The 18,262-nt window shown below is 34.2% G+C and overlaps 2 protein-coding genes and 1 pseudogene across 3 annotated transcripts; 2 read left to right on the top strand and 1 right to left on the bottom strand.

The window, feature by feature from the left end:
• The first annotated feature begins 7,243 nt into the window (after nt 1-7,243).
• Nucleotides 7,244-11,249, top strand: LOC114713522 (homeobox protein knotted-1-like 13). Of its 2 annotated transcripts, none has more exons than XM_028898197.1 (6): nt 7,244-7,961; nt 9,157-9,277; nt 10,136-10,329; nt 10,493-10,624; nt 10,722-10,858; nt 10,941-11,249. In XM_028898197.1, the coding sequence occupies exons 1-6, from the start codon at nt 7,455-7,457 to the stop codon at nt 10,978-10,980; spliced, it is 1,131 nt and encodes a 376-aa protein (XP_028754030.1). In that variant the 5' UTR covers nt 7,244-7,454; the 3' UTR covers nt 10,981-11,249. The 2 variants fall into 2 exon arrangements, with proteins under 2 accessions (XP_028754030.1, XP_028754031.1); XM_028898198.1 differs by having other exon boundaries at nt 7,455-7,961; nt 10,944-11,249.
• Nucleotides 11,250-12,525: 1,276 nt separating this feature from the next.
• On the bottom strand, nt 12,526-13,149 carry LOC114713523 (uncharacterized). The gene has a single exon (XM_028898199.1). The coding sequence runs from the start codon at nt 13,094-13,096 to the stop codon at nt 12,659-12,661; it is 438 nt and encodes a 145-aa protein (XP_028754032.1). The 5' UTR covers nt 13,097-13,149; the 3' UTR covers nt 12,526-12,658.
• Nucleotides 13,150-17,549: 4,400 nt separating this feature from the next.
• On the top strand, nt 17,550-18,253 carry LOC114713524 (uncharacterized; annotated as a pseudogene).
• Nucleotides 18,254-18,262: the final 9 nt, after the last annotated feature.

Here is an 18,262-nt window from a genome sequence, read left to right as displayed (position 1 = left end):
TATATAATTAATTTTGTATATTACACAAAATTTGAAAAATAAATTGAACTTATTAAGCTTGGAGGGAGGAGGGGACCGGCTTGGGACGAACGAGGTTCAGCCCCCCTCAGTGGTCCCCACCACTCATGCTCAGGAATCATTTGCCAAAGCTTTTTTCCCTCTTTTACCCTTACATAATTAGACCATTGTAATTAATTACAATAAATTATTATCAGTCAAAAAAATTATTATAAATTACATTTTTTGATAGAATAAATTAAATTCTTTATATATAAGTAAATAATGCTATTTTCCCGTGTGAATAAAATTTTCATGTGATTCAAGATTAATGTGGATGGTTTTCTTTGGTAGGACTCGTATTTTGTGTTAAATAGAAGGCAAATTATGCTTTTTTTAATAAATAATGTAAATTCATATAAATTTTACATCACACCACATATATACACAATATAGATTGGGAAGTTTTACCATTCATGAGATATGACTAGGGGTGTTCAAGCCCGTCCTGGTCGGCCCGTTCCGATTCCGACTTTATTAGGACGAGACGGACCTGTCCCAAAATATTTCGGGACGGGACAAACGGGGACCGGACATGGTCGTCCCGTCCCGGTTCCTTTTTTTAAGTTTTTATCCTATTTATATAATATTATTTTTTCATATTTTTTAAAGATTTGAGACTATTATATGGAAATATATATATATTTATTTAGAGCTTTTATATTTGTTGATGATTTGAGATTATCGATGATTAGAATTTGTAGCAAGTTTTTATTGTGTTAAAACTTTCGTTTAGAGTTTTTAATGATGATTATATGTAATATTTTGGGCTTTTGTCGAAGAATGTCCAAACAAATAAAAAAGAAAATAAAACAATGTTTTTATAAAACCTAAGCCCAGAAAACTATAATTAAAAATAATCAGATTTTATTAAAATAATTAAAAAAATTTAAAAAAATCAGATCGGGACCGGGATGGACCAGGACACGGGATAGATTTTCTGTCTCGTTACTGTTCATCAGGACGGAACCGGGACAGGCCTGTCCCGGTCCCGATCCGTCCCGTGAACAGTCCTAAATATGACTAGGTGCATTCATTGAAAACACTTTCCAAAAACATTTGCCTCAGTCTAATTATATAAATTTAGTTTTCCTATATTTTGAGTCATATATAAGCATAATTAAGTTATTTTTGTAAAAAATTAAGTTTATTAAAAATAATATATTTACCCTTGATTAGTCCATTACTATGCCGATACATGCACCCAGCTTATTCATATTTATTGTTTATGCTTTTTTTGGGCCTTTTTTTTTGCGTTTACTGTTTATAAGATAAAAGGAGGGGTTTTGGTGGGGGGGACCACGAAGGTGGGTCTGCTGAGGCATGGATTGTGCCTGCTCAGTCCACCTTGCCGCCCAGGGAAAAGCCATTTGACTATATAAATTTGTTTGTTTATATTGTTTTTTTTTAAATACAGTATCTAATTGGTTTAAGATTTTTATTATAATTTTAAATATGGGATTTTTTTCTTAATTTTATACTTTTCCGGTCCTTAATATAAGATCCATTTAACTAATTTGATTAGATTAAAAAAGTTAAGTAAGTTAGTTAATTATAAAAAATTTGACATGTTTTTTCTAAAACCCCATGATCATCTTTATTAATACCCAGTCTCCATTGGGATAATTTAAAGAAAATTAATAAATATGAGAAATAAGTCTTATATTTAAGACTAAAACTGACTCAACAATTAAGTCTTATATTAACGACCGGAGGAGTATTAGAATAATCGAATGACATGGATATTTCTAAAAAGATGTTGCAAATGCTATACGGGTTAATTGCAAGTGTCTATTTTAATTATTTTTTATTGTACAAGTTGTTTATAAGCAGACTATATTTAAGGATGGAGTAACACTCAGATCCTAATGATATATGAAAAAAAATAAAAAAAAATAAAGTTGGAAATATTTGATGGGAAAACTCAATACAATAAATATAAGTAACTTGACCAAGGTTACGTCCAACTCCATAAAATATACTACATTTGGTTCTTAATATAAGAGCTAGATAATTAATTTGAGTAGAAAACTAGTTAAATTAATTATTTGTAATAAATAAGTGTTGTTTTTCCTAAAATATATTTACTAATCAAGTGTATTAGTTAGAACTATTATTATCACAAAGACTATATTAAAAAAAATAGATAAATATAAAAGACAAAATAGATTAGAGTTTATATTTATGATCAAAATAAAAGTCAAACAAATTTTTATATTAAAAACAACATGTAGGAGGTAGGGGTATATTAGAAAATTAACGAAAATAACATGTAGTCCAGCATTTTATATCTATTTAATTTTTTTCGTTACTCTCGCTCCTATCCAGTGTATTGCATGCATTTATTTATGTGAATTTAAGTTTCAAAGTTTATTTATTTGGATTGAGATTTATTATGATATCCCATTATTATTTATTGCATTATGTTCCAGTCATGGAATTTTAAAGAATTTATGTTTTCTTTTCTGGACAACTACGATTTGATATTCATTATTTATTGCAATGGACCTTTAAACAGTTGTTCGATCGCGTGGCAATCACATCATAGTAACTGATAGGAATCTCAATTGATTTTATAAGTTTTTGTTTGAAATTATTGTATGATGCTTTAAAAACATTTTTCCAACCATAATTTATAAAATACAAAATAAATATATCAGCATAAACATGCTTATAAACACCTAGTATATTTGGACGTTTAAAAATAACCAAGCTTACACTTTAAAAATAAAGGTATTTTTTTTAACTTAATCTGAATCGACAGAAAAAATTCAATAATTTTTAAAAAAATTTATCTCATAAACGTAAAAACTCTTAGAAGGTACGATGTCTCAAGGAAGCTGGCTTCTCTAAATAATTTATGAATACTCCTTTTAGGATTTGTTTGGTACAAGAAAAATGAAGGGAACTAAAAAGAAGGAAAAATGTTAATAAGCTTAATTTTAAAAAAATTAAAAAACTGGATTAAAGCCTTTTAATTAATTTTTTTCACTCTTCCATCTTCTATCTTATCTTTATTAAAATTTTAAAATGCCACATCTCAAATTTTTTAAAACAAACTCATTAAAATTTTTTCTTCCACCCTCTCCCTCCATTTTTCTTATATCAAATATAGGCTTAGTCCTTAATATAATTAATAGAAAGTTGGCGATTTAATTTTGACTTTAAATATAAAATCATAATTGATTTTATTTTTGATATTTATTTATTTTGTTTTCGAATAGTACCACGTCCTAAAGACCTTCTTATCTGGGGATAATAGAAATGGACATGACGGAAACTAATCCAAACATCTCTTCGAACACTTTTTACGTAGAGATGGAAGGTAATAGTATTACTCGTGCTGTTCGCCTGTACTTCGGATGCTGTATGCTTTTACATGAGAATAGGAGAGTGGGGGCAGGCGTGACAGGTGTACGAACCATATTGAGTCTCACGTAAGGATGGCACTACCAGATCCAGCTCTCCCTTGTGATAGGTACTACGTTTGTGTCTGTGGTCCATGAAATCTCCTCCCGCCACGTGTTTCCTCTGAGTTCTCGTGTCACTTTCTTCCCCTCCCCCCACGCCTTTTAGTTTTGCTTTTACACCCACATTTGGATTGGTGAGATTACACCATATTCATCTTCTTCCCCACTCCCTAACCTAATTTTATGATTTTTTTTTAAATAAATTTTGTTAATTATATTTTTCTCTTATTTAGTATTTATTTGATTCTATTTATAAGACACTTCTAATATATTTTACTCAAATAAAAAAAAATTTAAACTACATTAACTCTTCTTTAAAAGATGGGTTACGATGTAATTTTAACCCCAATCTTTTTTTCTAAATGTAATTTTACTCCTGATCTTTTTAGTAGTACAATTTTGCCCCAAATCTTTTTTTGTGTGTGTAATTTTGCCCCTCAGGGTCAAAATTGCACCCAAAAATCAGTGGCAAGATTGCACCCTAAAAAAATGATCAAGGATAAAATTACACCTAACAAATAAGATCAGGGGCAAAATTACACTACTGAAAGATTAGGGACAAAATTGCACCTAAGAAATAAGATCATTGTCAAAATTGCACCTTAACCCTTAAAAGATAACAAACTTTTAACTTTACTCCTATTTAATATATACACTTTAAAAAAAAATATTTACACTATAATAAATGAGTGACAAAAATAGCATATTTATACTAAAAAAAATTAATAAGATGACTTATAAATATGATAAAAAAAATTTCTTTTCACTTTATAAATAGGATCAAAAGAGTATGTGTGCTTTAAAAAAAATAACACACCAATAAATGAAGAATAAAATCATACATTTATATAATAGGATAACTTATGTTATGGGAAAAAAAAAGAAGCTAAAAGCTATCTCTTTGCTATATAAATAAAACTAGAGGAGCATGTAATTAAGATCCAAAGGGAGTAGAAAAAGAAACACTTCACCTATTACTGGTGGTTGTGCAAAACCAAAATTTTCCGAGAATTTGGATAGAAATCAAATTATAATTTTAAAAATAATTTTACGATATATAAAATAAGTATATGAAATGAATTATGTTGCAACTTATATGAAAACATTTTTTAAAAACTAGCTTTTTGCTGTTTTTTTCAAAGCAAAATAAAAACAAAGAAAGAGGAATTCACATTTACATCGGTGTGGGAGGATATAAAATAAATATATTTATGTTTTCTAAAAAAAAATTTCTCTTATATCTCTTTTTTTTTTTGGTTCAGAGTATCCTCCTACTCGAACGATAAGAAACTAATTTCTTGGAATATTGTTAGACACCATAGCGGAAACTCCTCCTAATAATACTTTTTCCATACATACCACTTTAAAGATTGAACCCAAAACATCATGTTTATGGTGTTCAAGTTTTTTGCAGTTGGACTAATACTTATACTACCTCCGGTCCTTAATACAAGACCATGTTTGACTTTTATTTTGATCCTAAATATAAGACCCTAATTCACTTTGTCTCTCATAGTTATACATTTTTTCCTAAAGTAATCCTTTTAACAATGATAGTTCTAAATAACAAACTTATTAGTAAGGATATTTTAGGAAAAATAATACCTATTCATTACAAATAACTAACTTAACTAAGTTCTTTAATCTCTATAAATTAGTTAACTGGGTCTTATAATTAGAACGGAGGTAGTATCTTTTATCTCACAGCACAGCAGAGCGAAGGTTCTTACTTCTTATCATGGCCTTCACCAATAAAGTCAGTACTCAGTATTGCTTGAATATAAAATGATCGAAGATGCTGACTATTTGTCTCGGAAGAGATATTTACAAATAAAAAAAACATGCAGGCCTTTCATTGATGGATCATCTTTTTTTAATATTATCCCTCGGATTAACCCAACCCAAGAGAGGCAAAGCACTTTTGCATTTTCCAATTTGATATATAACTAAAGTTAATCACTTTATTTCTTTCAAAATGCACCGCCTTAATTATCACTACTTTATTGAGACGGCTTTTATCATTCCTGAATCTTGGATTCTTCGTCATTCATCCCTGATAGATCAAATTTTATTCCCATAACTAGTTTATAATATCTCTAGGCATGTTTAAATTAACTTTAGCAAAGTGATATCCATCTCAACTAGCTTTTACAAACTAGAAGTATGGTAAGAGTTAATTACTGTAATGCAATATACTACCTCCGGTTTTAATCATAAGAGATAGTTGACTAATTTAAAAATAATAATAAAATAAGTTTAAATATGAAGAAAAGTTAAGAAAAAAAAGAAACAATTACATCAATTTTAAAGTAACTCATGGCCAAAAGGTAAATTTTTTCTTGGTTTTTGTTGTTGTTGCTGTTAGATTTTTTTTTGGTTGGAAATAATTCTATTTAATATATTCTCAGATATTAAATGTGAACAGTTTTTCTAATAAAAACTCGAATCTTGACTCATTGGTTTTCTTTTCTGCTAGATAAAAAAATAAGCTTTTTCCAAATCATACTGAACAAGGATTTTTCATTCAATTAATTCTTTGGTTCTTAATAAGCTTTTCAGACTTCCTAACGCCATCCTTACCATTCATTTTTATCCCTAACCTTCATAGTTCATACAAAGATTCATCAATCAATGATGTGGTGTCCTGGCCAAAAACAAAATCAATGATGTGGCGTGTTACAAGGGAAACGTTTCAAACCAGAAGCACAACAAGTGCTCCTAGTGTCTGTCTTTGTGTAACTCTATCAGACATAAAAATTTATTTGATTTTTATTTAACTCTAAATATAATATTTTAATTTAATTTATTTTTTATATTTATTTAATATAGTCTTTATAATGATAATAATTATAGCTAATATGTTTAATTAGTAAGAACATTTTAAAATAAAAAATACTTATTTATTATAAATAATTAATTTAATAATTTTTTAATATGTTCAAATTAGTTAATTAATTTTTATATTAAGATATAAGTAAACTATTATATGATATATATATATATAAATATATACAACTCTTAGATATTCCTAAAAGCATTTTGGTTTTTGGAGGATTGAGAAAGGGAGAGGAAAAGAGAATTGAAAAAGTAAGATGTCACTTCAAAGGCATAAAAAGGTGCCTTCCCAGAAAGTTTCAGCCATATTTCAAAACCTGTGCCAATCCCTGCGAACCACCTAGCCCTCTCTACCTGCCTATTATCTCCCAATTTTGTTCCAATCAGATTAGATTGCATTTAAATTTGACATCTTTCCTTTCCCTTATATTAATTATTAACCTGAATCAACATAATCAATTCTGCTTGCTTAATTCTCGTTGATGATTCATTCACCCGGACAATTCACATAGAGCTTCACTTCTAGAAACAGAGCAATTTATTAAAGTTGAAAGTATTCTCAAAACATAACAGTACTGCGTAGAAGAAGAACAGGATCGCGTCACTGTAAAACACTGTGGATGGGAAATGGTGATTAAAGGGCAAAAGGAAAAAAGGATTATTATAATGATTAATGTCACGTAGCTGCTTCCCGCATCATTGATCAATCTTTGTCTTATTTTGCAGAAAATCTCCAATAAGCTCGCACCACAAATCTCACCACGTTATCATCAATCCCACCGTTGGATCATTCTCTTACCCTCCATCGATTTTTGTGCCCAAAGTCTTCGTCTTGCTTCTTTCCTTTTAAAAACTGATATCTCATCCATCTTCTTCTTCCCCTCTCACTCTGATTTGTCTCTCCACCGGTCCGTCCGGCGACCCAACGACTATACTTTTCTTTCGTCTTCTTTCGCTGTCCTTTTTATTTCTTGCCACGAGAAAAAAAAAGTTATTGACTTTCTATTTGTGTCTGTGTTCTTGATTGATGGAAGAAAAACCCATCAAAATGTGAGCGTGAAGTCAAAGGCAGAGGAAAAGAGCTGATGCGAAATGGCTTTTCATGACCACTTGCCTCAAGAACTGGCTTTTCAGCCTTTCACGGATGACCAACAGTTAAGTCAAAGCAGGGACATGCAGCGGATGATGCCGTTCTCAGCCGGCGCCGGGGGAGGTCCGGCCCCGACGTGGCTGGTGAATAGCGCTGGGTCGTCTCTCCGGCAGCAGAATTTTCTCCACTTGCAGTCTGACTCGGCCGATGATGTTCGGGGGAGTATGATACCTTCGTCGGAGAGGAGCAACGATCGAGACGGCGGCGATCGGAGCCGGGGCGACGGCAATTGTGAATCTGAGGATTTGGCGGAGTACAAAGCTGACATTTTGGGACACCCCCTTTACGACCAGCTCTTGTCGGCTCATGTGTCGTGTTTAAGGATTGCCACTCCGGTGGACCAGCTTCCTAGGATCGACGCTCAGCTTCAACAGTCACAGCGCGTGCTTGAGAAATACTCTGGACTTGGACATGGCGTTATTGATGAGAAGGAGCTTGACCAGTTCATGGTTCGTTTCTCTCTCCTTCTCTCTTCCTTCCTGTCTATTCGCTACCGCGTTTTCTTAATCCATAGCCTGGAGATGAAGAAATTAACGATGTTTGTGTGACATATTGTTGTTCTTTTATCCGTACAGTGTTTTTGCTTCTTGGGCGTATCATGATTGTGTCTACCGATTGGTGATGCATTGTGAAGCATGGTTTATTCAATAAAAAAATATAAATGACCATTCTTGTGAAGCTTGTTTTCCTGATTTTTTCCCCCTTATTCCGCTAATTTCAGACCTTCCTTTAGTCTATTTTACTCAGGGAAAGTGTTTATCCTTTATATTTTAGTTCGTGGTAGTGAACTTGTGAATCTGATATATCCATCTATGAAATTATTAATTACGCACAGTTTTGGAGTGGTTTGTGAATTCTTTCTGTTAATGTGTCTCGTAATCGTCGCACATGTTCTTCGATCGATGGCTCAGTTCATTTCTTCTTCTCCTTGTTCTTGTTCTTCTTTTTGCTGAGAGTTCAGTAGTTTCAATTCTTGAAGAATGAGTTCTGGGATGAAGAATCACATACCATTAATGAACATTTTGAAGCGCTCTCTCTCTCTCTCTCTAATCTGTATCTCACACACCAAAATTTGCTTGACACTTTCCCTCCCAAATGTACGTTTCTTTGAGGCATGCCCAAAGTACAATAATGAGGGCATGGGACCTTTAGTGATTCTGTACCAACTGTTCACAGTATCTGTCCTGCTCCTGCAGCGAGTGGCAAATAGGGAATCTGTCCATCAGCCTGAATGGCCTATCTTTAGGTAGGCTCTCCTAATCAAATACGCAAAACAATATACCTTTTTTTGGGTTAAAATAATTCTCAAGTTCGAAACTTTACAATCCTCAGCCTCCAGACATTGATCAGAGAGCGAGAAAATGTCAAAACAATTCTAACAAAGTTGATTAAATCCTTGGAATTATTGAGGGTGATGAAAAAGTGAGTTGGCATCTTCTTTGTTTTGGCATTTTTTTTACTGTTGCATTGTATGCATGAGCTAGGTAGCTAGCTGGGTTATGCATTTATTGAGTTTGCTACATTGGGATCAGAAATCCTCGGGTTTCCCAGTTGTCTTAACTGCTTTTCAAGATGAAACCTGTTCCTTTTTTTTTTTTTTAATTTCTCATTTCCAATTTAAGCCTTTTGTCTTTTATTGAGCAGACACATTATGTTCTATTGCTCTGTGCTTTCAAAGAACAACTGCAACAACATGTCCGAGTTCATGCCATGGAAGCTGTCATGGCTTGTTGGGAGCTTGAGCAATCTCTTCAAGGCTTGACTGGTAATTTCTCATCATAATCACAATATGACCCTTTTTTCTCTTTAAAGTAGCAAACCACTTGATATTTATGGTCATGTTAGATTCTGACTATTTCGAACGGAGTGGGATCTGCTTCATTGTGCTCAAGCATAAAATATTGCTCTTTTAATAATGGCTATAATCATATTGTCTAAAGCATATTTGAGTAATTTAATAATTAAATATCTTATCATATATGATTTTTTAATCCTTATCCCTTGTAAACAATGACTTTGTTCATGAGCTGAAGATATAAATAATCCTACTCCTTTTCTTTCCCCTCATATATATATATTTATGCTCGTTAGGCTTAAATTTAAAACAAGTTCATGTAACTTGTTCACATATCTCTGTGTGTGTACATATATAATCAAATCATTTCTCAAAGCCCATCCTTTTATATATCTTAATCTTTCGAAACCAGGCCTTGGATGAAAGTTACATCGTTACTGCGTATATATGCACTGGTATAGAAATTTTGGCAGCATGCCTGATCATTTTATAAACTGAAGAGAATTACCTTGGGATAATAAAGAAATCTTAATTATCTGTTTTCCTAAAAACTTTTTACGCTCTTTAGTAGACTAGCCTTATAATCTCTGATCACCCACCTCGATTGAATCATTTACGTGATCTTGCATTACGTGTGACGGTGAAGATTCAATCTTTACATTAAATAGGCTGTGATGAAGGAATTAGTCAATTCTTAACTATTTATAGTACTGGCGTTAAATATCATAGTTGAGAAAAGTTTTAAAATATTTTCTCCACATGTTAGATCTTGAAGACTGAAAACCCTAAGTGTGACATATACATGGTTATATATGGCGCATGAAACAGGTGTGTCTCCAGGAGAAGGGACAGGAGCAACAATGTCGGACGATGAAGATGAGCAGGTAGAGAGCAATGCTAACCTATACGAAGGTGGCCTTGATGGTGCTGACAGCCTAGGATTTGGTCCTCTTGTTCCCACTGAAAGTGAAAGATCTTTGATGGAGCGTGTGAGACAAGAATTGAAGCATGAATTAAAGCAGGTAATACACACACACACACACTCTTCCAGAATTAATGTCTCATTAAAATCAGTGTCAGAGCTTGATTCTATCTTTAAATAACACACATAGCCAAACTGATATATTTATTACAGAATCTTTACTTGATAGATCTATCTGAACATGCTTTATTTTCGCTAATTAGGGTTACAAGGAGAAGATTGTGGATATACGAGAAGAGATTCTGAGAAAGAGGCGTGCGGGGAAGCTGCCGGGTGACACAACCTCGCTTTTGAAATCTTGGTGGCAATCACATTCTAAATGGCCTTATCCTACTGTAAGCTCTCATCCGCTTTCACATGCATGATGTGTGTGTGTGTGTGTGTCAGTAATAATGAGCTTGATCATACTGTTTGTTATATATACATATATAGGAGGAAGACAAGGCAAGGCTGGTGCAGGAAACCGGCTTACAACTAAAGCAAATAAATAACTGGTTTATTAATCAAAGGAAAAGGAATTGGCATACGAATCCTTCATCATCTACCTCCTCTAAAAGCAAGCGCAAGAGGTAAACTTACTAGTATCCAAAAGCTTGAAGTTACCTATATCAGATTCTTGTGTTCAGTTTTCTGAATGTGTTATCTGGATAGTAGTAATGCAGGAGAAACCAGTAACCAGAGCTTTATGTGAAGGAGTGATTGATGATATGAATATTTTGAACACTGCACAAAACTATTGGGATTCTTCAATGGGATTCATAGGATCGAAGATTTAGCAGTCAGCAGCAAGAACCTGAAGCAATGGAGGCATGATTCTGGAAACGATCGAACTAAAACTTAGTATTGATGTTGTATATGAGGCTGATGGTCGATACCTGATATATATATGGTTTGAAGCTTGCACATTCTATTCCATTCAGTGGGTATCGAGTCGATCTATGAAGCATGCTGATACCTATATAAGCACGTGCTGATACCTATATATTTTCACTGTATTATTATTACACGTGACATTTGAAAAAAAAAAAAAAAGGAAAAGAGAGACTATAATTTACTTCATCAATTTACGCCTATATATTGTATTGTTAGAGGGCAATTTTACTAATTTGGTGCTGAGAAAGGAAATAAATGCGCGATATTGTTCACCACAGATTTTAACTATTTGTAATTAATTTCGTGTTAAAAATGATCGTACTGCGTTTCAATAGTCATATATGGAAGTGATTGACAGTGATATTCTTGTCTTGCCAAAACCATCCACATCCAATTAATTAGTTGTTAACTCTCACAATTATCGCCATTTGAAGACGGGAAATAAAGTTTTAGGGAATTAAATGATAAATGAGGATGTTAAATCTTTCAGAAAACAGGAAAATGATTTTTCTTTCCAATTAATTAATGGGTTTATCTGAATTCATGACTCAAATAAATAAAATCACTGCAACGCCAAAGAGGGTGTGAAGGCTAACCCATTATTTTGAAGTTTTGTAGTAAACAGCCAATACTTTTGCAATATTATATATATTGCTCACACTAATTCGTTACCCAAATTAACAATCTGTTTTTATATTGAGCTATAAAAATATTACAATAACAATATTACAAAGCTAAGATCATTATATATATAATTAAGGTGTGTCTTATTCTACATATATATATATCATCACTAGTACATCTGTGATAATTTTTAACATTTTTAAGGATTAACTTGCAAGTCATGTTTGGTAGATTTGGAAGAGAAGGTATAAAACCAAGAGTTTAGCAAGTTGTTTCCAAGTTTCCTTTGTTGTCGTTTGAGAGAGGAAAAAGAATATATAACCCTGTAATAATGATGCAATTTGCAAAAACTTTCCAACTGATATATCTCTTTCATTCAAACAAAGCCAACTCTGACTTCAAATTTCCATTGATTTGAACACCCTTTTTTTTTTTTGCCCCCATCTGGAATCCTCGAAAACCCACCAGATACTTGATGACTTTTCTCACCACTTTTCTTTGATTATTGTTTGGCGTATGATAAGATAAGAATATACCTCTCATAATGTTCGAATACAACCACTACTAACTGCCCAGTATAAATAAATATTCCATTTTAATTATTAACTTTTTAAAATAATGTTCTTTTAATGAGCACGTCATGTTTGGTTTCCTGATCAGCTTTGACTTTATCAAGGTATTTTCGTAACCTCTGGAAACCTAATAAAAATCCCTCTCTCGCTTAATAAGCTCATGAAAATGGCGAAAAGCTTAAGACTTTGTACATCAAACAATGAATGTATTCTGAAAGAAAAGCGATAAGACAGCAAATCAAGGAGGGGACGACGATGAATGAGGAACATGATCATCAAAATCACAGAGGAGAAACATATTCATGAGGAGTAGGATTCAGGTTGAGGACGAGGAACAGTGAACCTAGCAGAGAAACTAGGAGGCATGTCTAAATCATCATCGTCACTATTGTTGAAGTTGAGATCATAACTCTGCTGATCGTAATGAAACCTGGGATTTTGTCTCCTGCCATTGAAATACATACTTATCTTCCTTATGAATGTCTTCCACTTGGGACCTGCGATCACCTCTGAGAATTCCTTCACCTTTTTCAACTTCTCCCCAACCCAAGACTCACTCTGATCTCCTCCGCAGCCGCCGTCGGAGCTTCCCCGCGACCGTCCGAATCCGAAAATCCGAAAGCATCCGCCGCACCAGGAGGTTGTTGTATCGTCGAGCTCCCGGAGATGCTGATGGACGTCGTCGTCGTGGTGTTGCACGAGGGGCTGGCCTTCGAGAGAAGCCATGGAAGGCATCATTATTGAATTGAAGGAGACTGGTTTCCGGAGGGTTGTATTATTGTTTATATATAAGAGAAGGAACACTTATGTGGAAATATGAAAGGTGATGAGGAAGAAGGATGGAAGTTGAATAATTGGTTGAAATGGGAAGGGTTCGAAGAAAGATCTTTGGCTTCACAGTCTGGAGATGCGTAGAGGGGCCTTGTTTTGAATTTTATGGATTATATCGTGTGCTACGGCACTGCTTGTTGAAGAAGAAAGTTCCACATTCAACCTTATCTTCGTACGCGACATATAAATATATATACATATAGGCCAATATATATTAAAGTGATTTATATGTGGGTGTGATAAATGACAGGGATAGAAATTATTTATCTTGTGTTATTGGGCGTATCATTCTTGACCTGTTTGATTGTCTATAATTGTTTGAACTAATAATTCCCCATCTTTTCAATTTTTTTTCCCTCTTTTCATAGCTTGGTAAATAAAATAATTATGGAGGGAGTGGAATGAAGATTGGAGACTTGGAAGATGTTGAACCGGAATAAGGCGGCTGACGAGGAACGCGGTAACCTTTAGAGGCGGGATACGTACCCACAACACAATGACAAGCCATTTGGGATTTGTTCGTACGCGGTGACTTAATGCTGTCTGGTATGCTTGCAACGACGAAGACTTTGGTCTCAACATTTCTCATTCTGTTCTTTGTAGACTCAAGACCCACCATCTATTTACTTCTCTGCCTGAAGACCCAACATCAAGTTGCTCTAATGACAGTACGACTTGTCATGCTTAAGATTTGAGATTTGATTGTGATGTTAGTATGTTTGTATGCGTGCAATTAAAAAAGAAAGACCCAACATCCAGTTATCTTTGCGAGTTTCTAGTACAAAAATAACACTAGTGTTCTCCTTAAATTTTTTTTTTTTACCTGATTCAAACCCTAAAGATATAATGAATTCGAAGTTATGATAAAAAAATCAATCTACATCTCTATCTATTTTTATTAATTAATTAATTCTCCTTAAGTAAGATTGATCATTTAAACCTGATCAATTACCAAAAAAAGCTTCAATTCTCTAACACAAAAATGTTCTCTTATGGGACAGAATTTATGTGGGCATCAACATTAGTTTGTCATCTCATAAAGGATTAGTTTTTTTTCCCCCCTACTAGATCCACTCTTTATTGGTTTCAATGATTTTTTTCCCCCTGCGTAGAGGTATCCTCCAATTTAACAATTTAAGTTTAAAGTAATTCTGGTAATAGTAAATCAAATATGATCTAATGATTTTTTCATGCTTGAACAAGATATTTCACCAGAATAAGTGGGCCCATAAAAAATCCGATGGCCCTAAAATGGATTTTTATTAACTAAACCAGCTTTCTATTGATTCCTCCTCCAATTTTTAGGAATAAAAGAACTGGGGAACTCCAGGCTAGCTGGCCCAAATCAAACCCTTCATGCTGCATGAATTAGTGAGCATCTTGCTACGGTCTGATGTTCTGTACAAAATCATACCAACAAAAAAACCAAGAGGACGAAGCATCACAGAAATTATTCCATCCCCGCCGTGTGCAGAACTTCACGTCTTCTTAGCTCCGGCGGTCTCCGCCACCAACCTCTCGCTAATTTTTCCGATGCGCCACTGCCTCATTCGAGATCAACTAAATGCGGCGAGTTCCCCGGACCTCGATGAATTCGACGACATCCTCATGGATGATGGCGACGACGGCAACCTCGCTGCGAAATCACGCCTTATTAAGTCACCGACGTACCTCCCGTCGTTACTGGCGGAATCGTCTTCAAAATTCATCGCGTAGCTGAGAGCATCGTAATGGAAATCGGTGGAGTGGCGGCGACCGTGGCGCGCCCCGATTCGCGTGATGAAGTCGCAGCACTTGCCCTTGGAGTGCGCCGAGTTCCCAATCGTCCTGGACTTGGCGGCCGTGTTGTGGTGAAAGCAGCAATAACGCGGCAAGCAAAAGGAGGACCTGACTTTGTTCTTACGAGAGAGAGGCGAGAGATCGTGATCGTGATCCGCCATGAATGCGAGAATTGGAAGAACCCTGGGAAGCCTCGCACCGAGAGCGTAATGGCAAATAACAGAAAAGGACGCGAAGATTGCGGGGTGGGGTCCAGGAGAAGAGCGGCCCAGAGTGCATCTGAACCAGTGGTTTCTGCAGAGGGGTAATATCGTCCGATCAGTTGTTGCTGCTATTTTAGCATTTTCTGCGGCTTCTTATGTTCACCTTCTCCCCTGTCTGTAACGTTTGAGTTTGAGGTGTTTTACTGTTTTTACTTTCCCCCCACGATATGCTAATTTTTAAAATTTTATCAAAAAAATTTTATAAACACATTTTTTTTAATTTACATGTGATTAAGTCGTTAAAAAGTTCTTTCTTCCGCTAAATGCTGAGTAAAATGATTTACAAGTATTCATGTTTTTTAATAGTAACAAATAAGAAAACATGAAAAATAACTAAAATGAAAGGAGTCACTTTGACCATTAAGAGTGGGTAAACTGTTCTTTGGGTCGTTGTCAATACCTTGGTGTAGGCTTAGAAAAAGTATTTATTAATCTTCACCAAAAAAAGAAAAAAGAAAAAAAGAAAAAGTATTTATTAATTGTCCTTGGTATAGTTTTATATATCTTTCCTCTACACAAATTTTATTTTTTTATACTATCTTTTTATATTGTTAGAAGTAACCCTGTTCAAGACATTATCAAATATTAAACAAAAGTTATTGAATGAGTTTTAGACATTATCAAATATTAAACAAAGGTTATTGAATAGGTTTTTTTTTGTTACTTAGAGTATCCTCCCACTCGAACGGTGAGAGACTAATCTCTCGGATACTGTCAGGTGTCGTAGCGGGAGCCCTTCTTAATAATATTTGTTCCATACACACTACCTCAAGTATCGAATTCAGGATATGATATTTAAAGTACTCAAGTCCCTTCACTTTGACCAACATTTGTTAGTAGGTTACTAAATAAGTTAAAGCATTCAAACAGGAACAACATGAAACATGAGTTTGGTGGGTAATGGCTTATTGTGGCCCAATCTAGAAATCAATGTCGGCCCATTTAACAAGTAGTGTGATTCTGGATTAACAATCCGGGCCTTACGTCAATGAGGCCTGAAATATAATTTTAAGTTTTGCAGATATGATATTATTAATAATAATATAATCAATATAAATAAAACAAACAAACAACTACTAGGTAGGGAGAAAATGGCCACATCATTCACCGTATAAGAATTCATTTTATACCGTTCCAAGTTGGTGGGACATGAGCGGTATAAGATTTGTCCATTCGCCTGCTGACAAAATAGTATAAACCCCAAAGACCCCAAAAAGCTTAATATCTTCAATAATGTCAAAGTAGTTTTGTTTTCTTCTCATATCTCCATTGTCCATCCACCTTTTCTTCATACCCATCCTTAACAACTAGTGGAGCCTTATAACCATCCCTAATAATTATATGTAAATAAAAAGCCAATCACTTCATGTTAGTTCAGTTGATTGAAAATGTAAAATGAGATACTAGCTTAATTAAAAGTTAAATTCCTCTCATTTTTTTTCCAAAAAAATTAGCCCCAGCTAATTCATAAGAAACGCTTACTGATAGGGTTTCTAATAATCTTACAACGCATAGTTGGAAATGACAGATCAGTATATTAAATCCTGCCCATTAACCAATTTAAATTCAACGGGGTTATATCCGAATTAAATTTTTTTAATAAAAAATAATTTTGATGGGTTTTGTCTTGATAGCTTGCTGTGGTTAAAACATGTCTCAAGATTAAAAAAACACTCGCAAAAATATTTATAAACTGCTCATCAACAATGTCCTTATATTTAATAGTAGGATTTAAGACTATCATATATGAGATATGAGTTGTATCCTCGACACCTAGACCAATCTTTTTTAAACTTGTTCAAAACGTTATTTATGGGACATTGATTTGCTTACCATTCAACTTATTCAAAAGGTAATATACCTACAATAAGCTATTAGTTGATGAGGAGAACACAAGTTCTAATTTTCAAAAACATGTTTATTGAAAAGGTTTTAACATTAATTAATAAAAATTAGTCTTGCATTTAAAATGACTTGAAAGACTCTGAAGGTAGGGGAAAAAAGGAATGTACCAAATATTTGCGATAATTGTGAGGTGACACATGGTTTATAAGTCAATTTCTTTCCCAAACAACTTTTGTTTCTCTTCCATCTCTGCACTTTGCACCTACCTTCTTCCTTCCTTCTTCAGTTATCTGTTCCTCTCACTATCCCCATTTCATTTATATGCATTTCCCTTTCATCCTCATAACCCCATTTTAATACCCAAATCTGGTCCCCCTATGTATACTCTAATCAAATCCATTCACATGTAATGAACATATTAAGGTTTTTTTTTTTTTACTGTTTCAGCTTTTGGGTGGATGCCTGCTTGTGACTGGCACCGAACTTTCCCCCTTATAAATTCTCTCTCTTGAGTTTTCCTTTCCTTCTCTGCAAAACCATACGTTTCTATACACAAAAACAGAGAGACAGAGAGACAGAAGCAGAGCTACATGTAACTAATCATGGAGGTGGAAATTTCTGTCAATTCCGAAGGGCCCATTTTTGTCCTTTCCTTTTTGTAATCACTGAGACAAAACTAAATGATATTTCCATCCTTTTTACTCTGCAAGCTGTGACCCGTTTGTGGAACAGAGTTGTTCATCGTGGTGTTTAGTTTCCCAGAATTTTGTGGGATATGGCCGGAAATCTTCCTGGAGTAGAGTGTGCTCGAAGAAGAAGGTTTCATCAGAGCGGAGTTTGGTCCGATTCACCCTCTCCATAGCTTCTCATACTTCCACTAGACGCTCTTCTTTCTGTTTGTACACTAGCAACCATGAATCTCTTTCTTCTTCCTCTTTACTGGTACTCTTTCTATCTCTCTATCTCTCTGTGCCTGTAGATTTTAGTCTTGTTAATTGATCTTTCTTTCTGATTTTGAATGAAAGCAGCAAAGAAACTTGATTTACCAGGCATACCCACAAGAATGCTGGGAGGTGCAGCTAGAGAAGCCAAACAGAGATTGGATGAGAGATTTGGAACACAGAGGAAAACAGAGAATAAAAGGTATCGTAAAGAAAAAGTTTTGCAGAAACTGTGTTTTCTTTCA

This window comes from Neltuma alba, unplaced genomic scaffold, assembly GCF_004799145.2.
Source record: "Neltuma alba isolate B1F8T4 unplaced genomic scaffold, ASM479914v2 tig00011430_pilon, whole genome shotgun sequence".
NCBI lineage: Eukaryota > Viridiplantae > Streptophyta > Magnoliopsida > Fabales > Fabaceae > Neltuma > Neltuma alba.
The sequence above is the reverse complement of the archived record's forward strand: the minus strand, read 5'-3'. Positions and strand labels throughout refer to the sequence as shown.